General features: G+C 34.7%; 1 protein-coding gene and 1 long non-coding RNA gene across 3 annotated transcripts in view; one reads left to right on the plus strand and one right to left on the minus strand.

Moving 5' to 3' along the window:
- On the plus strand, positions 1 to 5,935 carry LOC148131140 (uncharacterized). Its single transcript, XR_015748478.1, has 2 exons — positions 1 to 104; positions 2,159 to 5,935. It is a non-coding gene; the product is annotated as an uncharacterized LOC148131140 (long non-coding RNA).
- Positions 4,968 to 22,156, minus strand: part of LZTR1 (leucine zipper like post translational regulator 1) — a 25,289-nt gene continuing 8,100 nt past the window's right edge. Inside the window, exons 7-20 of one of the 2 annotated variants that reach the window (XM_026680848.2) lie at positions 22,074 to 22,131; positions 21,216 to 21,355; positions 19,379 to 19,580; positions 18,447 to 18,557; positions 17,173 to 17,265; positions 16,799 to 16,894; positions 15,839 to 16,022; positions 13,943 to 14,112; positions 12,948 to 13,104; positions 11,350 to 11,476; positions 10,741 to 10,890; positions 9,603 to 9,708; positions 7,742 to 7,822; positions 4,968 to 5,972 (exon numbers count right to left, since the gene is read on the minus strand). In XM_026680848.2, coding sequence (XP_026536633.1) covers positions 5,856 to 5,972; positions 7,742 to 7,822; positions 9,603 to 9,708; positions 10,741 to 10,890; positions 11,350 to 11,476; positions 12,948 to 13,104; positions 13,943 to 14,112; positions 15,839 to 16,022; positions 16,799 to 16,894; positions 17,173 to 17,265; positions 18,447 to 18,557; positions 19,379 to 19,580; positions 21,216 to 21,355; positions 22,074 to 22,131 — 1,792 coding nt within the window. In that variant the 3' untranslated portion in view covers positions 4,968 to 5,855. Of the gene's footprint in view, positions 5,973 to 7,668; positions 7,823 to 9,602; positions 9,709 to 10,740; positions 10,891 to 11,349; positions 11,477 to 12,947; positions 13,105 to 13,942; positions 14,113 to 15,838; positions 16,023 to 16,798; positions 16,895 to 17,172; positions 17,266 to 18,446; positions 18,558 to 19,378; positions 19,581 to 21,215; positions 21,356 to 22,073; positions 22,132 to 22,156 lie in introns of both variants that reach the window. The other variant, XM_026680849.2, reaches the window with a different exon arrangement.

Below are 22,156 nucleotides of genomic sequence, written 5' to 3' on the forward strand. Positions count from 1 at the left end.
CCCGCTCAGGCAGCGAGAGCAGGGCCTGGCCGACCGCGCATGCGCTTCGGCCGGAGAGGTGGGATAAGGATGCGATGCAACTCAACCCCGCTCAGTTCTTTGAGGTAATAACAAAAAAAGTCTTTAAGGGGCGGGAGAGGTTGGGGTGGCGAAAGAGGGGAAGCTAAGCCAGAAACTACGGGAAAAGCCTAAATGGGCGCAAGGCAGATTTCGGCAAGAACAGCAAAACGCGTTAGCAACAGAAGCGGCTGATTTGAGTCGATGAAAAGTTAGCTTGGATCTGCGGATTGCGATGGGCAGGAAACCGTTTAGAAGTTGTTGGTGAGTACGGGTGGCAATTCGCAGCTTTTGAATTAATTAAAAACTTGTCCTTCAACTTGCAATCTGGTGAGTTGTATAGGCAAACTCAAAACATCAGCTCAGACCTGTGCAAATATCCTCAACAGAAGGGTGCTGAATGCTGTTCGGTTTCCTATCAAGCCCACCTACCTAGGGCTTCAGCCTCAGCCTCAAAATCCATTTTCAGGACTATGGTGTTGTTAAGAAATGTTTTGTCTCCCAAATGTTCCTAATTATGATAGTGGAGGCATTGAAATAAGTTTAATCATAAAGATTTGCCCCTTTTGGTTCTAAGAAATGAGAAGCTAAAATTAAGTCAAAACATTATTTTATTCCTCTGAGATGGCATAGCCAATTGTGAAGATATTTGCTTTTTATTATGAATACAGCAAGTTAGGAGCCCCTAGCCAACCTTGGCTAATTGTGAAAAGGCTAAATAGTGTCTTTGTTCTTGGAAGGAAGAACCTCGCTTTGTGTTGTTGCCACAACTATCTTCTTCAAATTTCAACTTCCCCCTTCATAGAGTATCACAGGGAATATGATGGTTGCATAATACATTTGAGTAATCTTTTCCATTATGACTATACAAAGTGCCAGTTTGCAGCATATTACTTTTATTGTTGAGTCAATCCTAAAGGCAGAATCAACCACTTTCAGTATCTTTAGTGTCAATTCCAAGGTTGTTCCAAGGTTGTACTGTCAAGTCCTGTTGTCATTAGCTTGGTCTTCTTTATAGTTAACCTTAATCATTAAGGTTATCATAAAGTTAACATTTGTTCACTGTACTCCACTTTCCTTACTAGAACTTCATTTCCATTTTCACCTATCAATAATGTCATCAGTATTAATGCAAGTTATTGATGTTTCTTGCTCCAGGTTTAAAAACACACTTTTTTTTTGTAAATACCTTCCTCAATATATATCCAGCATATTGAATAAATTGAAATAAATAAATTGAATAAATAAAAAGAGAATATTTAGCTCTGTGTAGTGATAGGTATTCATAACTCATTTATTCAAGCATAAAATGTTGAAGTTGTAAATGCAGATATTCTTATGCTCTAACTTAAAACTACAAAGGCTGACACCGTATTATTGCACTCTAAATACTGTATATGTATAACAGTATACGTTTTCATGGAATAAAATCCACTTCATTTGTTACTTAATCACTGAAAAAATAGAAATCAACTGATAATGTATCATATGACTTGTTTTTAACAGTTTAAATACAAGAGAATAGTTTTATCATGGATATATCAAATGCCTGTGATCTCACCTTAAATGTTATAAAGATTTTTAAGGAGACTCAATAAAGTAAATTCATAAGCATTTTTATAAATAATCCAAAGGATTTTTTCTTAAAATTATAGCCCCCTTCCCTATAAATATATAACAACTGCACATAAAAGGATCCCAATCCATTTTTAAAAAAATTATGTATTGGGAGTGGAGTTGGTATGTAAAATTATGCTCAACATTTTTCTATAAGATTTTATTTAATTTTTGGAAATGAAAATGTCACGATGTCTCTAAACAAATAATGAAGTAGTATTCTAGGGGGAAATCTATTTGAAGCTGCTGCATAAGCTGCTATTTCCATAGGTCTTTAGAATATTTTGCTGAACTTTGTATTTAGAAAAAAAACGAGGAATGTGCCAGCGTGAATGTTGAGATAGATATTGGGTGTAATTTTACATTATTTTTAAAACTTAAATGTATTTTACTTTAAACATGCAGGTTGTTTTAAGATAGTTTTAAAGTAATACTGTTTACTTTTAGTACATTTTAATGTCATCTTATCACTCTTACCTTGCAGGCATTTCTTCTTAATATATTACTTCTGTGAAATATTAGTACTAAGGTGACCGAGAATACAATATGTAGCCATGAAGAAAACTATATTTGGGCACAATCAATGGAGTCAGTGTTAATGCAAATCCTGGCAAAATGAAATTCCAAGAACGTCAGATTTCCAAATTGATAGTATCTATAGTCTTCAATGGACAAAGCTCCAGCTCTCTTCCTTTTTTGGAACATTAATTTATAGCATGGAAATTCCTTTCCTTCCTCAATCAATAAGCTAGATATTGTACTAAATTGCTTATAGTTGAAAATGATATGATTTTCATATTTTGCAAAGTAAGTTTTATGGATTGCATTAGACAAGCACTTACAATTCTTCTACGGTGGGGAAGAAAGGCCATCTCTGCAATTCATCCATACAGTTCTATATGCCCATGAAAAATAACAGTGAAGGATTCAAAAATTTGCTGCAACAGTGTGAGACATGGTACAGAAAATTCCATTTAGATCTGGTAAATTAGAAAGAGTGATTTTTACTTTTAAACCACAGAGATTGAGATTGAACTCTGTACAGAAGGCAAGAAAAAATTGTAAAGATTTGGAGAGAATGCAAATGGAAGTGACAATGACAGACGAGATTGTCACAGCAGATATAAGGCATTGAGGAGGATTCCACATTGGGCATGAAGGTATTGACTTTTCTATCATCTTAGCCTAACTATGAATTGTAAATGTATTTTTGCCTGGAGAACTGTTTTTTACATTTAGTATGAAAATGAAAAAAATAAACTTGTGATTTATGCTTTGATAGGCAGGATAGATTACAGAAAAAACCAATATCATGATGTAACTTTAAAGTGAGGTTAAAATATAATTGCGCTTATAGCTGCTGTGAGGAATATCAGAAGCTGCTTCTTTGTATCTTTTTTTCTATTTTTTCTTGTAGTTTTCCCTTTCTCTTTGTTCTTTATAAATTATTTTATAAATTAGTTTGCATTGTTTTTTTCCTGCTTTTTAAAAAGCTTAATAAAATCATATATAAAATGTAACAAGGCCACCTTCCCCTGACAATATCTGCCTATCTCATCAGTTCAGATAAAATAGGCAGTCTAGATCTTCTCATTACCATTAAGAGCTGTGATGCCATAGTGGTTAGAATGCAGTACTGCAGGCTAATACTGCTGACTGCTAGCAGTTCAGCAGTTTGATTCTCACTTCCAAAGTGGTAAAATGAGGACCCAGATTGTTGGGGGCAATATGCTGATTCTGTAAACTACTTAAGGGGGGCTGTAAAGCACTGCGAAGCAGTATATAAGTCTAAGTGCTATGCTATCTTGCAAGGGTTAGAAAGTCTGCCTTTTCTGTCGTAGCCCCTGCCTTATGGAATACTTTTCCCTTTGAAAGCCTACATTTTTAACCTCCCAGAAAGCACACAAGAGGTGGTTTTTCTCTCAGGCATTGGGATAGGATGAAGTCAAAGGTGAATATTATTGAGAGCTGCACTGGGGAAGTTTGATTGTGGTGCCAGGTTCTTCTGTTCCTAGATTTTTGTTTTCTGTTTCTGCTGTTTAAATATATATTATGCTTTGGTTGTGAGCCACCCAAACTTTGGTTTTAGGATGGTAGACATATACATATTTTAATTAACCAATTAAAAGTACATAATTTTAAAATTAGTTGATGTTTCAAATTAGTTGAAAGTATCGAGGCCAACTGAAATTTAAGACAAATGCAGACATGAATCTGAATCAGCAAAATACTAGTTAAAATATCAATAAGGACATTCCCTAGATATTAAGATTATGAAGGTACTGCTATTAATTTGTTTTTGAGCAAGGGTAAATAGGATAAAAATTGTTCCATCTACAGCAACTTATTGGACTTATATTTTTTTTTAAATAGAAGCATCTTAGTAGCCCCAGCACAGCCAGTGACAATGAATGCTGGGAACTATAATTCACAACATCTGATATGTTTCACTAACTATCCAAGTGCTTCTCAGACTTAGAAACTTGAAGATCTGTAGACTTCAATTCCCCAAATTTTCCAGCAAGCAGGTAAGCTGGGGAATTCTGGGAGTTGAAGGTCACTCATTTTCAAGCTGCCAAGGTTGAAAAATAACAGATTACTGTTAATTGAATATATATATATGAAACAGATTACTAAAAAATATGCCGGTCAGATTTCTTCAGATAAATTTAAGTTTTACATCAATACATGCTTGCTAATACTGATTCATTAGCATCCTCAATCACAATAAAAGCAATCAGTTTATGCAAATACTTTATACTTCTAAAATATTCTTCTTGTATTACTGCTGCATGTGAAATTTCCAGGTTTAGTTTTGCAATCTGAGATACAGGTAATGCTTGACTGACAACCATTATTGGGACTGGAATTGCCATCATAATTTGGGTTAAAATGATAAAATGAGTCATCATTTGACTGGACCCAATTTAACAACCATTTTTGCCATGGTTATTAAGTGAATCCATGGTTAAGCAAATCCAACCTACCCAATGGATTCATTTTGCTAGAAACTGGCAAAAAAGTTTACAAATTATGACTACGTGACTGCAGGACATTGCAACGTTATATATGTGAACCAATTTTCCAGGACCCAAACTGCGATCATGTGACCATGGAGGTGGAATGATATTCATAGATGTGAGCATAGGATGTAAGCACTTTTTCTAAGGCTGTTGTGACTTTGAATCATCGTTAAACAAAGAGATATAAGTCAAGGACTGCTTGTAGAGTTGTTGAGCTTCTGGTAAACTAAAACAAACAGAAACATGTATTTCTTTCCATAAAATATGCCCTTTTAGAAAACTGAAGTTGTTTTATTCAGATAGGCTTAATAAACAAAGCAGGTCTGTAAAAGTATCTAGAGAAAAACAACAACAAAAGAGTTGAAATGTGCAGTTAATTTTAAACAAAAAGGTTTTTAAGATTCCATGTCTATATTGTCACTTAGTATAACTTCATAAATTTACTACAATTCATTTATTTTGATTTAGGACCTACCCAACTTCCAAAGGACTCTGGGAGGCTCATAATATAACAATAAATAAAAGTACAACAAACTTTTTAGGAAACACATAAAGAGACAAGTGCTGCAAAAGGGGTGGCAATTCAGTATTCTGAAGAAAATCTTTGATAACATATTATACTGCTAAAGAAAGAGGTATACTATTGTTGTTTTACTGCATAACCTGTTTTTGGAAAGAACAGTATTCCTTTCCTTTTTATACCTTAATCATCCCAATATGTCTACGTGTATAACATTTTTTGGTCCATTCAGCTGAATCCAATTCTTGGAGATTGTCTGAACAAGTGCTTGAAATTTTCAATTAAGCAACATTGTTTTGACAAAGAATCAAAAGTGTATTATCAATACTCATCAATAACAATGGAGATATATATTCTATCAGACATAACAATTTGTAGCCTTCACATGCCTATAATCCAAATAATACAGCTCAAATGTATATTTAGAAAGTCAAAAGTATCATATTTTCAAAAGTTTCCTGCTTTATTTATGTATTTATTTTATCAAATGTATATGGCCACTCATCTCACACAAGATGACTTCATCAAGGCTTCTTACCACTTCAACATGTGTTGATAACAAAGATTAAATATCTTTATATTTAGGAAGAGTGTAACCTCTTAGAAGAAAATATGCAAGATACAGAATAAACAAAATCTTAAATATCTGCTCCAAGCTCAGCACACTGTTTGTCTGATATGTGATTTGCTAATGATTCTATGATGTCAAGTAGAAGAGGCTGACTGAGAGACCGAAGATTTGGCAGCTTGGATACCTTCAAGAAAGGGAAAATGATTTGTTATTACTAGGAATCCAGTAATATGTTTTGTACAAATTAATATTTTATTTCTTCAAGTGAGCAAAATGAATCTAATCTTAAAACAGAAAACTAATGTAATGGAACATGTTTTACTTTCCATGAAACAAGCAAGTTTAGCAATAATGAGAAGAAACAATCAACATTTAAGATTTTCTATTCCTTTGTTCTAACTCTCATGTCTGCATAATTATGCAAGATATAGCTTTTGAAAACTAGTGAAGAGAATCTCAAAAAATCAATAGAAAAGACATTTAAACAATGGCTTTTAACAGATGAAATCTTAAAATATTAACATGTTTATAGTGTTGTAAAAATTTAAATAATTTTTTTAAAAAATAGCTAATACAATAAATCCAATCTCCAAAGCCAATTTCTAATTTTAAAATGTTTTTATAATGGAAATATAGTTTGGATTTAGTTGGAAAATTTCTTAATAACTTCCCAAATATCAGTCAATCTGTGTATTACAGAATATTTCTACAAGTTTAGCATTGTAGAACTGCATTGCAACCAACCTGAAAAGAAAAAGTAATAATAAATATATCTGTGGCTTCCAATTGATCCTATTGCAATTAAATGCTGTATCTTTCTTTAACCCCAATACATTTGTGCTGTGGATTTTGAATTATTTTCCCTCTGATCATGTAACTCATATATGCTATATCATAACCATTACATATTTCAAGGTCAATTTTTATACATTGCATAGCTGGACAAAGATAGGAGGAGCTACTATTAATGAAACATAGGAGCTGTTCCTATCTTTGTCTAGCTATGCAATATACAGAAATTGACCTTGAAATATAATGATTATAATATTGCATAGATGAGTTATGCTACTGGAAGAGCTACTATTAACAAAACATAAGTGGCCACAGCAGTGCAGCGACTTAAACAGATAGACCTGTCAGTCAGAGAGGGCTAGTACTACACTAGTTCAAGCCCACAGGACCAACTGGCGGAGTGAGGTCCCATCATTTCCTTCTAGCTTCTGTCAACCTAACAGTTTGAAAGCATGTAAAAATGCAAGAAGATAAATAGGAACCACTTTGGGGAAAAGCTAGCAGTGTTTCATCTGGAAGCCAGCGCCAGACCTGTCCAAATGCGAGGCAAGATCGGCAGAAGAAAACCCAGATGACCCAACACCTCCCCCCAAAATACTGCTAGCCAGCTGGCACAAAGCTGGTTCGTCCCCCTGTGGTGTATCATGGATAGTGCACATACATGAACAAAATGAACTAACAGTTTTAGGCTACCAAACTACTCTGTGGTTAAAAAGCACTGTAGACTTTCCTGGTGTATGCTATACACTAAAAACAAAACAAAACATATAACTAAACTCTTCTTGGATTCTCTAGAATTAATTTCATACTTGTAAACAATGTAAATATAATATATAATTTAACTATAATACTACTATCTTAATTGTAGGAAACTTATTCCTCCTATAAATAATTAAATATAAATATCATACACATAGATACACCTATATGTATCAATATGTTACAAGACCAATACTAACAGAAGAACAAAGAACAGTTAACATTTAAAGGGAGACATTGGGTAAGGAACACTGAAGATTAATCAAGGCAGATTAAAAATGCATAGCAAACAATCCAAAGGGAGCAACAAGAATGAAACTGAGGACTACCTTAAGCTGTTTTCAACCATGGCAGTGAAAGAGGACAGCAGATGCCCAGAACCCCAGAAAACATCCAACCAACCTTGGTGAACTGGTGAACAATGATATATAGGCAGTGTCTCTTCATGTCCAGTGCTTGAGTCCTATCAGCTGCCTCTAAAATCTGGGGGGAAAAGCAAGTTTCTTGCATCAAAAGGACTCTATAAGCTTGAATGTTAGGGCTGTGCAGATGAAAAATGTGATTTGTAGCATACATGCAAAAACTGGAATGAACATCTTAAACTAACAATACTTTTGAGAGCAGAAGTTGTGGAAATTAGGCATTAAATGTCAAGAAAAGGCATGGTAGCTTTAAAATATAGGTAATCCTCAAGATATGACTGTAATAAAGCCTGCTCATTACAGTCATAGGTCGCAGTGGCTGTTAAATAAAGCGTCTAAGCTAACAGTAATACTGTGCTAATGTAATACTAATGCTGGGAGAGCTAAAGCCAGTGTCTAATGAAGAAAGAAAAACAGAGGTTTGCCAGTCTTATTTTTTGCTGAGAAAAAGATAGCCACTTGCAAGATTGTATCGTGTGGCCCAGCAATGGAGCAGCCTGCGCTTCTTCCCTACCCCAACCTCCTGAGCTCTAGAGGTCTTTAAAAGGTGAGTGAGTGATGGGGTGGGGAGAAGTGTGTGGAACCCACTGAGTTGGCAAAGCAGGCCCAGTGCCTGTGGGGACCCAGCAGGGCAGAATCAGGGTGGGGAGGGGAATGGGTGGTGGTGGTGGTGGCATGCTGCAGCATCTCTGTACTAGGCGGTAAGAGCGAATGAGTGCAAGAGTGACCTAACTTTGGGACTGGGTCGTAAGTATCTTTGAGGTGATCTTTCCTAACTTTGAATAGTTGCTAGGTGACTGGTCATAAGAAGAGGACTACTTGTATTTCCAACAAATGGCATGTGCTTATAGACACTCTCCAAACCACATTTTGCTTTCAAACCAAATCTCTTTGCAGCCCTAAATATACATATGAATAGACTTTACTGAAGATTAACTTTGTAAAGCTTCATAAAAGCATTGCAGTAGGTAGTCCCAAAGGTGCTTTTTCAAGAGACAGCCGGACTTTCTGGTTTTTTCTTTGAAGACCTTTCACTTCTTGTCCAAGAAGCTTCTTCAGCTCTGACTTCATTCCCCACCATCCGGTCAGAGCTGAAGAACCTTCTTGGATGAGAAGCAAAACGTCTTCAAAGAAAAAAACAGAAACAGCCATGACCTGGATGACTGAGAATCTCCATAGACATTGCAGCAGGTAGTTAATATGCACCATTTTTTAATGGCATGGACTAATTTAATGACATATCAGCTTTACACTATTGGGGAAATAGATGATAGCTCTGGCCTCCCAGGGATTCTTCAGAGCATGGGGACATTTAGATACTGAGATTTGTCCTACATAATCTGAAGTCATCTGGTGGTTTGTCAATTGGCCATTTTCCTTGATTTGAAATGATTCATATGAATGGAAGGGGACTGTAATATTATAACCTGCACAATGTATAATTTATCTTCCATTCTTGCATAAAATCAGTAAAGAAAAAAGGGAATTGGGAATTCACTACAATTATATATTTAGAAATATTTAATGAACAAGCCACATTTTTTTCTAATTAGGAGATATATTCTTTATCATCTTTGTTTTAAAATACGTTAAGGATTTGTATATTACAATTTTTGTAATATATTTTTTGTAATTAATAATTACAAAAAGGAAATGCATTGAACTCCATACCAACCATAGAGATAGGTAGACGATAAGACAGACTAATCAGAAACTAATCAGTCTAATCTTGCAAACTATGCAGTATTTATTTTTGGAACTTTCAATTGATTATTCCCAGAAAAAAATGTATTAAGAGATAATTACACTTAGTTCCAAATTGATTCATTAGTAGCAATTACCTGAAGCACATTTTCCACAGTAACATTCATTTCCAGATTCTGCTTGCAATATGCTTGAAGACGATTATTATAGAACCCATAATAATAAGGGGCAGCAAAGAGATAGCTAAAAAAAACAGTTAAAGAGAATTCGTGTTTCATATTGTAAGGATGCAAGTATCATAAACTGAAACAGAATAGCAATAAGGACAAACAAAGGTTTGATCTCTGCTTATATTCTCTCTAGTGTGTTATTGTTATAATTGCAGCTGGTTGCCTTCTTGAAAATTGTCTTTGGCTCTGGGCCATGCACATTGCTGCCATTTCAGCTATATTATATGTGCAGCAGCTGTTTCCCAATTCTCTGTGAACTCAAATACACAAAAAGGAGCTGGTGTAAGCAAAATAAAAGCTCAGAATTGATGTGTTCATAGAAGATTACTTCTTATGGTGAGCCACCAAAAATCTCCTTGCCTGAGGAACTCTAATCTCAATAGTGGAAAATTAGTGGACTGGTCCTAGGTCTGACTGTGATGTTCCTTCCATTTTCAGTAGGAATCAGAATCTACTTGAGGTGAACTTTCAGGAGATGAAGAGCTTTCCAACAGGAAGGAGAAAAATGAAAATATGGAGGCTCCATTTCCTTCCTGCAACTATTGAGTATTTTAAAGCTACCAAGTCAGATTTCCAGCCTTAGTAGACTAGGGACAAGTTGACAGGAAAAAAGATCCTGTTATAAACTTTGGAATTAACATTCATTAAATAGAATACCTATAGTAAGCATTTATTTTTCCTCTTCTCTTCTATCCTCATTGAAGCCCTATCCAGGATATTTATTACCAAATAATTATAAACTAATTTATATATAATTCTGCATCCGAAGTTGTATAAAATGAGCCACAGGTTAGTCTTTTAAGCTTTGGGTACAATCCCCCGAGATTTTAAAGTTGCAATTTTGAATGTAATGGAAGGGGGAAATAGTAAAAAAAAATCTGGAGAGTATTAAGTTACCTGTAATTAATGTGGGTTTTGTCCTGGCACCACTTGGGTTTGTGGTCCCTGGCACATCATGGAAAGAGTGTGCCCTCAGCTAGAAAACACTGAGCATCTCTGTTGTAATACTTAACACAAATAACATATTAAGCCAGATAAAGGATACAGGGAATCTTCAGGAGGCATATTCACTTCACCATAATAAATATATCGTAACATAGATTCAAACGCTTGTTTGCTTGGCACCATCTCACCAATTGAAATATTAACTTGGCCATCTTCTGGCATAAAAGAACGAAACATGGCTTCAAAGTAACTAGAGAAAAAAGAAAAAAAAAACCAGTTGAACCATATGGTTGATTCCATACTTGCTTTTTCTCATAAAATTGTGTCACTCGTTGGTTGTTCAACAAACAAAATAAAGAGCAGAGAATGAAATACTGGAGCATTTTTAAATTCCTCTTTTAAACATTTTGTTTCTCAAATGCAACCAATTTACAATGTTTTTAAACTTACACATTGTGCAAGGTTTTTATTCATACTCCCTCTCGGGGCAGATGGGAAGTTCAGAAAACTGAATAAATGAATAGCTGGCTGGATGAATAAATAAATAATAAATTTAAATAGATACAATTATTCAACATTTCTTATCAAAATTTCTATTTTGCTCTGTAGCTTGGGCCTAATTTTTATAATAAAAAGAAGTCAAAATAAAAAGTTATATTCTAACATCTGTATAATTTTATATCATAGATTATTAAAATGTAAAACATACCTAGAGCGGGCTGCAAGAATAGCTTTATGAGCTGGTCTTGGATGACCATCTAATAGTAGAATGATATCACAGAATTCTAGACCAGCACCTTCCAAATAGGCTTTCATATCCTGAATCAACGAGGTTCCTGCACACACAGGACCATAAAGGTTTGCCCAAGATGTTGAAAATCATTGACTTAGTTACATCAGAACAGCTAGAAGTTACTTGCAATTATGTATCCACCGTTTCAGTGCAATGCCATCAAGGAATTTCGTTAATATTTGATAATCTAAGATACCAAATCCCCAAAGTCAAGTTACTGACTATAGATATGTCCATGTAGTTTTCTTGGCAACAATGTTTTCTTGGCAACAATTTGCAATTGCCTTCTACCAGGAAGACTTTTTTTTCCAGTTTCTCTGTTTCCCTGTCTCTTACACAACCTGAATCATTTTTTTAAAGCCAAAGTTAAGCTACAAGGTATTATTGCATTCCTTCTAAATTCTGAGATGACAAATTGATTAGCTAAGCAAAATAGTTAACAGATACGAATTACTGCACAGTCGCTGAACATCAGAAAGCTTATACCTGGGGAGTTTTTTAATTGGCAAAATATTAATTACTTCTCATAGGGGTAAGTTTTTTCATCCTGATCATAATCAGCAGTGTCAGAGATTAGCACATATACTTGGAAAATATAATTGGAGATATGAAAAACACATTTTCATTTTTCCTCCTACAGAATGACCAAAGGATTATCATTATCACCCTGCAAAATACTGTGGCTTTGAATTTAAAGAGAACACCATATCAGTTTTAGCAATAAGTGGCAATTAGACAAGCTATGTCCATGTAGGTACTTCTCCAGATATTATTCAACCTATTACCATTTTTAACAACAGTTTGAAGTTTCGATGGCACTGAAAAAAGCCAGTTATTTCCTCAAATTTATGGTCCTACAGTCACATGATTGCAATTCAGGCACTTAGAACAAGCAACTCACATTTACAACAGTTGCAGTGTCTTGCAGCCATTTGCAACCTTCCCAGCCGGCCTCCCACAAGCAAATTCAATGGGGGAAGCCAGATTCGCTTAACAACTGCATGATTCATTTATCAGCCTCATGATTTGCTTAACAACCGTGGTAACGTATAATCAGGTCTGGTCACATGATGACTCACTTAATGACTGCATAACTTAGAGACCAAAATTGTGATGTCAATTGTGGTCATAAGTCAAGGACTACCTGTAGGATGTAATGGTTATTCTTTTCGCTTATACTCTGTAGAACACCTGCACTGTAATTCAGCTCTTTTATCTAAGACAGTATTTGGAGGTTAAATTAATATATCTTTCTCCAAACATTTATTGATTAGGCCATCATTAAGTAAATGATTGATCATTTATTGATTAGGCCATCATTAAGCCCTGGAATCATCCATTCTTTTTCCCAACCTACAAAATTGTACAGACTCTTACTTATGTTTTCAAATTCATTTTATTTCAAAACTGAACATTTATGAACTTTAATTCTATCCTGTATTCTAGACTTCTATAATTTATACACAGACCATAGCGTGAAAACAATATTTCATCTTGGATGGAAGATACATTACCGATATCAAGAGGCTGATCAGAATGTGTTCGAAATGGAGGTTGCTGCTTTCTTCGTACTATTTCTACTATCAAAGATGAAGAAAGATGTTCAAATTCTTTCATCATTATTACCTGATTAAAGTGTGATTCTTTTACCACAAAATTCAGACAGTGTTCCTAAAAAAAAAAGCAGCAGCATATGTATCCATGTTGTAAGAAAATCATGTTTGGAATGTTTTTTCTACAATTTCAAAAAATTCTGCAATATAGTATAAAAAAATTCTAGAATATAATAAAGTTTAAATGACATGTTTCACAAGCATTACAGTTAACTCTATGAATATGCACTATTTATAGAAGCTAATTCTGAAAGATTCAAATTCAGAAGTTACACAGCCAGTTTATCTCTTTTCTTTTGATTCTTACCAACGTTCTTTAACAGAGTCTCTCTAAATGGGGAAAATATTGGCTTGCATACCTTCTCCTTTAGTTGCAACATGTACTTTTCTATTTTATTTAACCTATGGGATCAGGTCCCAGGTCCCTTTTTATTTCCCAATAGAGCTGGAATCTCTCTTAAACAATTTAAATTTGCATAGTTTACTGATACATGAACAATGGAAAAAAGATGAAACACATGCAAGAATGGGTGGCTTCGTTCAGGAAAAGTACTTGAAAATTGATTGCCTAGTACCAGAATGTTCAAGTTAGTTTAAAATGAAACAGTTTTATATATGAAAATTCATTAATTCTACACACACACACACACACACACACACACACACACACACACAAGATTTAGTGTTGACTAGTTGAACAAGTCCCTGCAGTTTTCTTAGGAAGATTTTGGAAGTGGTTTGCCATCGCCTACCTAACATTTACAGACAGTGACTAACCTATGATCATGCTGCTGGGTTTGTACCCAAGACAGGGTTAGAATTCAAAATTTCCTGATTTCTGGCCTATGCTTTAACCACTTGGACTCTGATTTTTTTTAAAAAAACAACAATCCTACCTTCAGCTGATCCAGTTGAAGTTTGTTTGCATTTTCACATACAACAAGTACATTCTGCAGATCTACTGAGGCCTCAATGTATTGGACACAGAGTTGTTCCAATCGAGATAATTTGAAGTTAAGAGCCAGCTTGTACACATCCATGATTAGCAGAACATCTTGCACATGCCCTATGTAACAATTAATTAATTAATTGCACATACTGCAACGATGCGACAGGTGAGAAAGCAGGCAGGAAAGAGAATTATTTGATTCCCAGTATTAATATTGCAATAATGAATCTCTAAAAACCTATATTAAAATGCTATTAAAGCATCTACATTCCTTTATGCTAAGAAATGCAATACAGAGCAGTAAAGTACAAAAAGATAAAAACTTTGTGATGGAAAAGGAGTTATCTGTATCACCCTGACTACAGGTGGACCTCAATCTATGACTGCAATGGAGCCTGCCCATTACAATCTTTAAATTGTGGCAGTCATTAATACCTACATAATTGCCTCACTTAATTACCACAATCCCTGCATTCCCTGTTATGGTCATTAAATGACAGGGCAGGTCATTAGAGTAGCGCAGGATATCTCATGGGGTGGTGGGGCCCCTGAGAGGCCAGGTACAAGCCAGGTGTGCACTGCAGCACTTTACTGTGGTCTCTCTAAACTCTTTTTAGATTTTTGGCTCCCTCTTGTCTTTGGAAGTTGGTTGAAAGAGGTGCCTGCCAAAGAATTTCAGCTCCTCTCTGGCACTGGAAAGGAACTCCTTCAGTTGTTCCTGTATCCCACCGAAGGAGTTCAGATTTTCTCAATAGGCAGCTCTTTCAGCCAACTCCCAGCAGAGAAGACTACAGATGGCAATCGCATGATCATGTGGAGTTTAGCAATTAGCTGTAAGTCCAAACAGGTTGCCAAGGATCCTGATTTTGATCATATGACTGTGGGGATAAGAGTGCAATGTTTTGCAACATCTGGAAGGGCTTTGTAGGTCATAAAGCATCCTTTCTGAGGCTGTTGTAAATCTGGACTGCCATTAAACAAATGGTTGTAAGTCAAACACTATCTTTATTCTGACAAGTAGTAGTTCTCCAGTTTCCTGGTCACAAAAAAGGCCTTTCAAGATGAATCTTTAAGCTGGACAGCTACTAGCTTAATCTAGAAACACTGGCCTATAAAGCGCATGTTCTGGCATTGCATAGAGGCTTTTAAAATTATTGTTTAAAAATCTAATCACAAAAATTCTGCTCTCTAACTAGGCTATTTGCTTGGAGGAAGGATAATAAAGTGATAAAATAACCATTTTGTTCAAGCCTTTATCTCAACTGGCTCCTCCTGGTTCAAGAGTGCAATATAGGAAAACACTTGGCTTATCATCTCCTCCAAAGACATTTCCCTCCCTCTCTCTTTCTTTCCTTTTTCTTCTTATTGGTATTCCTTTAAGCTCAAAGGCACAATTTCTCAACACATCTCAGCTGAGAATTCATAGCCTCACTGCTGCTGGGGATTCTTACATTTTTAAAAATATTTTTAAGAACCTTAAGAATGTAAGGTTCTTAAATATTTCCTACAACCATTTCTTATAATGTTAGGCAAAGGCATCTTTCAAGCTATTACCCGATTGCTAAGGATTTCCAATGCACATTTTGCTCAGAGTTTCACAAATCATGTTGGGAACACATCATCAGAAGCACAGCCATATTCTTGTCTGGTCTGTGACACACAGGCATAAGCATATTGAAATTTGCTGCAGATGGCGATCACGTGAAATTTGCTTTTGGTTTTAGTATCATAAGCCTCTGGCGCTAGTCACGTTTAATTTTTTTCTTTCTTAGAAAGATGAATTCCAGAAAGAGACAGGGAAAACATGCACTACTTTTCCTAGGAATCCATTCTACTATTCTACCTTTGCGTGGGTATTTGATTTTGTCTGTGTAGAGGAACTGCATGAGCACTTCAAAGGGCTGAGCTTCAGCTTCCCGGATTGTCACTTCCAGCAGCGGCTGCAGGCGACCCATCTTTACATTGTTGCCTGCCATTTCCTTTTGGGGCACCTCTTGTCCTTCCTCATTTACCTCTTGCTTAGATTTCTAATAAAGAGAGGGAAAAGTTAGAGTTAACGTTATCTAAAAGTTAGGCTTATCTAAATTTGACAAAAATAAATACATAAAAGTCAGGTCTATGTAAGCCAAGTAATGCCGCAAAATGAAGCAATTACATGGTTATTTATATAGCCTTGCATATACGTAAGTTCCAGACAAATTTGTCATTATTTTTGTTTTACCTGGTTATTAAAATTAAGAGAGACTCTAATACAAATAGCAAACTATATCTAATGATGGTATATATTTTAAGATTTACCCAAATATTATATCCTGTTGTAGGAACTGAAAAAAGAAATCAATCATCACTTCTAGATTACTTTTTAACTGAAAGCATCCATTCCTTTAGATTCTATATATGACAGATTCAACTAATCAACATGAAAGCATCAATTTGCAGCTCTTTCCTCAATAACTAATATTAGTGGCCTGTGACCCTCCTATCCATTTGTTTCAAGTATCAAAAGTTATTGTAAATGGAGTTAATAAGAGAACATATTCATTAAACTTTAGCTAAGTTCTCTCGTTAGTTCTAGTAGTAATATCCTTTGTTGTATGCTTATTACACTAATATATTGCTGTAACCAAACCACAAATGGCCTGATAGACTTATTCTTGGAGAGGAAAGCCGATTGCTGCAAACAAACATATTTATTCTAATTTATTTTTATGGTTAAATATTAGTAATTTACACATTTTCCTCATTTACTCCAGAAGATAAATTGGATTATGGGGATCCAATAAATATTTGTAATAAATCATACTTGTTTCAGCCTTTCTTTTGCCTGTGTAATTTTCTTCCTCAGCCATTTACAGCGAGCTGTGACAATAGCTGTATGCCCTCGGACCCGCTCTTCTTTCTGTCAGAAATAGGGAGACAGCATGGAAAAGGAAGCAGGATTTGTAGTAATATGAACACATTTTTCACTTTCTCATCTTTCTTCTAAGCTTTTCTTTATCAAAATAATAGGGAAATCATACACAGCATGGCCCCTGGAAATATTTCCAAGCCCCTTATCAGCAGTTAATACTACTATATTGATAAATAACAAAGTACATAGTATATAAATAATAGATGATATATACATATATTTCCTGCAGAGAAAACTTTTCAGCCATGTCATTAGAATTCACTTACCTCCCCAAGCACAAATTCTAGATCACTGAATTGCCTGTTTTCCCATAGCCTTCCATAGTCATCATGTAAAGTACATTTTGGGTAACAAGAAAACTGAAATCAAGAATTATTGCTTTGTTATACTCTGAAATGGAATGTTTTATTGCTATGAATGACAGTTTGGCATGAACAGATTACATAAGTGTTATTAACTCTTTATGTCATTGAACCGATACAATGGTACACTATCTAGAAGATTTAACTCTCTTTGCTCTACAACATTTTCATAAGAAATAGTAGCAAGAAAAACCTTTGACCTAATTAATTTATGCACACATACATTCATATTCCTCATATTATTTCCTCAGAACTGAAAATGCTATGCAGAATGCAGAAAATGGGCAATAAATAGTAGGAGAAAGAAACTAATGGGCTGCAGCTCACTTCCGGGCCATGGCTTATTCAGAATTGGGCTGTGAGAGTGGCTGGCTGGAGTGCACAACTACGTGCGTAGCTCAACTTGAGCGAATGGCAGGCTAGTGGGCACTTGTCTGTGTGTGTGCTGGTCTGCTGCTTGTGTAAGTTGAGTTGTGCATCTGTGTGCCAGCCTGCCACTCCTACAAGGGCTGTCTGTTCACCAGCCTGCTGCTTACATAGCTTAGTTCCCCTCGATCCCCCAGCTGGGCCACCAAGCCCCAAAGGTTGGGAGCCACCGGTGCAGGTGGTTTCTTGAAACACAACCATATAGAAACAACTCTACATGGAAAAGTTATGTATATGAAATATTACCTATTTACAACACAAACTGTTCAAAAGATCCAGGAATAAAATTAGCTTGCAATGTCAGAAACTACTCAATTTTATACAAAAAGAAAAATAGTGGGAAAAGTGGTGGGAGAACACAAGTTCAAATATGAAATCACATGAGCTGGATCCTAAATTTCTGCAAATGAAAATAACTCTGCTAGATCTTGATGCTTCCTTAGTGTGATAACTCTGCACTTTAACATTGCTCTCAACTTGTACATCAGATCTCTACTCGCTAAAGACAGAAGGAAACTTTTCCACCATATTCCAGAAAAAATCATTTTTAATATTATATATCTCTCTGCAACTCTTGATATAAGATGTAGCAGTCTCTTCCTAAGCAAAAGATCATGCTCCAAAATGGAATTTTATGCTAAATAAATACTAAAGAGTAAATATCAAAATATTTTAAAGTTCACTGTCAAAACTTCAACTAATAATTCTTATCTTCTTATATTAATCGATGACCAATGCTTTCAATATATTACCTGAAATCTATACATTTCTCCACTTCTGATGTTATTGTCCACTGTCCCTCCAAAGATATACATGGCATCGCAGATAACAGCTGCAGCATGGAAGAGTCTTCCAGTTGGTAACTAGAAACAAAGAATGCAAAATACTTTGTATTCCCTTTAAAAATATTATGGTGCACAACCACAACTTCAGTTTTCCGCACTGGTGCTCTGTAGCCAATATTTTCTGGTCTAAAATCAGTTTTCAAGGCTTAAGATTCAACACAACTGTGTGGGAAATACAGTACATATGCTGATCCACTACCATATATAGATATACTACTGTATACAGGTCAGTTCATATTTAAAGAGAGTAGCACCTTTTTAATACAGACAAAGAAAGAGAGAGAAAAACTTCTAAAACCAACATCAAACCAAAGAAAATTGTCAGATCACTTAGCATCTTAGTATTCATACGAAAGGGTGGGTATTCCCTGAAGAGTAAACCTCTCACTTTGTTTATCACTTCATAATGCTCACCTCTCACCAGTAAACTAGCTGTGATTAAATGCCCCTTTTACCCAGGAACAGCCCCAATTATTCATGTATATACATTGCATACCATCCATTTCTTTAATGGATCTGACAAGCTTACAAACGTGCAATAAAACAACAAACATTAAAACAAAACATACAAAAACTAAACATTTAACATAGTCAACATCAAAACACCCAAACACTAAAAGGCCTAAGTGAATAAGTATTTTTATTCCCTCCTAAGCTGTAATATAATAATCTTTTTTTAAAATTCTAGTGGTGATTTTTTCCATGTTTAATAACAGCATTTATACTACTGGTATTTATACTATTTCTTTCTTCCTTATAATTCTATCTGTCATATGAAATCAATTTGTTAAATCAGAGATTTTGCAGAGGTAATTAAAAGCAATTAATTATATTTTTACCTCACTATCTGGACTTGACTGGATAACTTCCCATGTCTGAGAGTCAACATCATAGCAATGAAGTTCATTAGGCAATGTATTATCTGCAGCACCACCAAACACATAGAGATGGCGATCAAAAGCAACCATTGTGTGACCATATCTCCTTTGGGGAGGAGGTGGAGAGCCCCGTAGTAAGTGTTCGGTAGGGATTCGTGTCCAACTGATATTTAAAAAAACAAAGATTATTTATTAATTGAATTTGTAGTGTTTCAGTTTTTAAAACAGGAAAGCACAAAGCTGCATCCAAGCCTTACAAATCCTCTAACAATTGTCATGAAAGGAAAATTATTAAATATTTCAAGAGTAATCCCAATGTACTATTTAATGTATTTACAGTTATTAAAGTTGGTTTAAATTTAGATTTACATCTAGATTAAATAAATAAAAATTTTTTGCCATGAGATTTATTTTTTGCACCAAGTCAAAAGTGAATTCTGGTCCTTACTCTGAAATGCTTTGCAGCTTGTTTTAAAGAAATTTATGAAGCAAAGCACATCTTCCTTTGTATGTTTGACTGATCATTACTATCTATAATTTCTCCTTCTTTTATCTGTACAAAATATTTTACAAATTGTTATCCTGCTTATCAGCTAATCAAAGTCTTGGATACAATTCTCAACTGGGTAGTAAGCACATTAAATAGGAATTAATTCTAACTATATACATTTTTGTTCTCTTTTGATTTCCTTAAACTGAACACATAACATTTTAGTTCAGTTTACAATTAATGCATCCTGTTTACATTTTGCTGAGTTTAAATGTTAATTATAAATGATTATAATAGGTTTTGCAACAGGATCCTTTAGTCTGTTTTCATAAATAACACACTTAGTCCATCATTCTGTAGAATTTTTGCCCTGGTAAGACAAAATAAATTATTCCACTTTAGATTTCAGAAATCAACTTGATGGAACATCCTACCAGCATAGTATAATGTAATTTCATAATGGCCTAATAAAGGGATTCAGATACCGTAATATTTTTTTTGGTCCATTACAATTTATATACAGATAATGAATAATTCATTCATAATAAAAACAATTCAGGCAAATGCCTTACTGAAACTGTAAAACTAAATCCATGTAGGTTGACTGCTTTAATATATATAACAATATTAAAGTAATCAATATTACTTCAATTATACTAAATGTTATAGTTTACCCCTGTGACCCAGTTTGATGTTGCAGTTAAGCCATCAGGCTGGAAACTGGGAGAACATGCGTTCCAGTCCCACAAAGGCAGACTGGTGACTTTAGGCCTGTCAGTCTTTTATACTCTTGGAAGGCGGCAATGGCAAACTACCTTCAAAAACCCTTTGCCAAGAAAACTACAGGGAATTATCCTGGCAGTCACCAGGAATCAAAAACAGAACTGAAGGCACACACACACCCCTCTCAAAGCCTTCTCCTGATTTTCATTTCTAGTGTCATTTTCTTCAATGTCTCCATTGAAATTTATTTCCTCATAACTGACAATTTTTTTTCTGGGGATACCTTACAGAAATGTATTTATTTATTAAACATATTTCTGTGCTACCGCAATCAAAATGACTCTTGGCATTTTACAAAGAAAAAATATAATGTAAGAGATGGCATAAAAAATAAAAACACAACAGCATTACAATACAACAAAGTTAGAAAAAAGAGGGTGACATCAAATCAAATCAGGGGAATACTTTTCAAATTATTTTTCAAGAGCTTTTGAATTTAAATTATAGTAAACATTTCCACTAGATAAATCCAAGATACTCATTTTTAAACTTACTTGATTTTGCTCAGTTATATTTCATACATACATTTTTTCTTTGAATTCAAATTGAAAAAGGTTATTGGTAATCTTTGCTCCACTCTGGCCAGAAAAAACAAACATCCTCTCTTTGCAGACAGCTACAGGAAAATTACAGCATGAAGGAGGAATCTCACCAGTTTGTTTAATCTGAAAAGCAACACCACAAAATAAACTGCAATAAATTGTGTTGATACCAGCAATCTAAGTATTTCTGTAGATCTATATACTGTAGATTCATTGTCTATGGAGATTCTGAGTCATCCAGATCATGGTTGTCCCAAAGGTGCTTTTTCAAGAGGCAACTGGACTTTCTGGTTTTTCTTTGAAGACATCTCACTTCTCATTCAAGAAGCTTCTTCAGCTCTGACTGGATGGTGGGGAACGGAAGGATTTATACTATCTTTCCATTCCCTACCATTCAGTCAGAGCTATAGATTCATTGTTAATTTGAAGACTGAAATGTATGGTGATTTGTTCATACTATCAAAAAATAAACAAGGACTAAACTTTTTAAAACCAGGTATTGAAAGATCAACAATTTGGGTTGCATACCTTATCTATCTTCCCTTGCTAAAAGTAAAAATACATTTTATAAGCCTACTCCTGAAAAATGAGGATTTCAGTCTTAGTTATCTAAGGTATAATCTAGCAGGAACAATAAAATTTAAATATAAAGAATTGCAAAAAGTTAGAACTATACAACCAATATTTTGTTTAAATGTGTTTCTGAAATACTGACAATTGTTGAATTAGAAATATCCATCCACCCTTCCACCACAATCCATCTCTAAATAGATTAACCTCAACACTCATTGAGGAATTATATTTTAACCCAGAATTTAACAACATTAAGATATTGTTTTACCTCTTCCCAACACGTTAAATCTCTGTCTTGTAAATTAATAGTCCACATGTCATTTAATCTGTATTGAAGGAAAATATCACTTT

The sequence above is a fragment of the Notechis scutatus genome, chromosome 3 (genome assembly GCF_049901735.1).
Source record: "Notechis scutatus isolate UNSWTSFEM ecotype Mainland chromosome 3, rNotScu1.2, whole genome shotgun sequence".
NCBI classification, from domain to species: Eukaryota; Metazoa; Chordata; class Lepidosauria; order Squamata; family Elapidae; genus Notechis; species Notechis scutatus.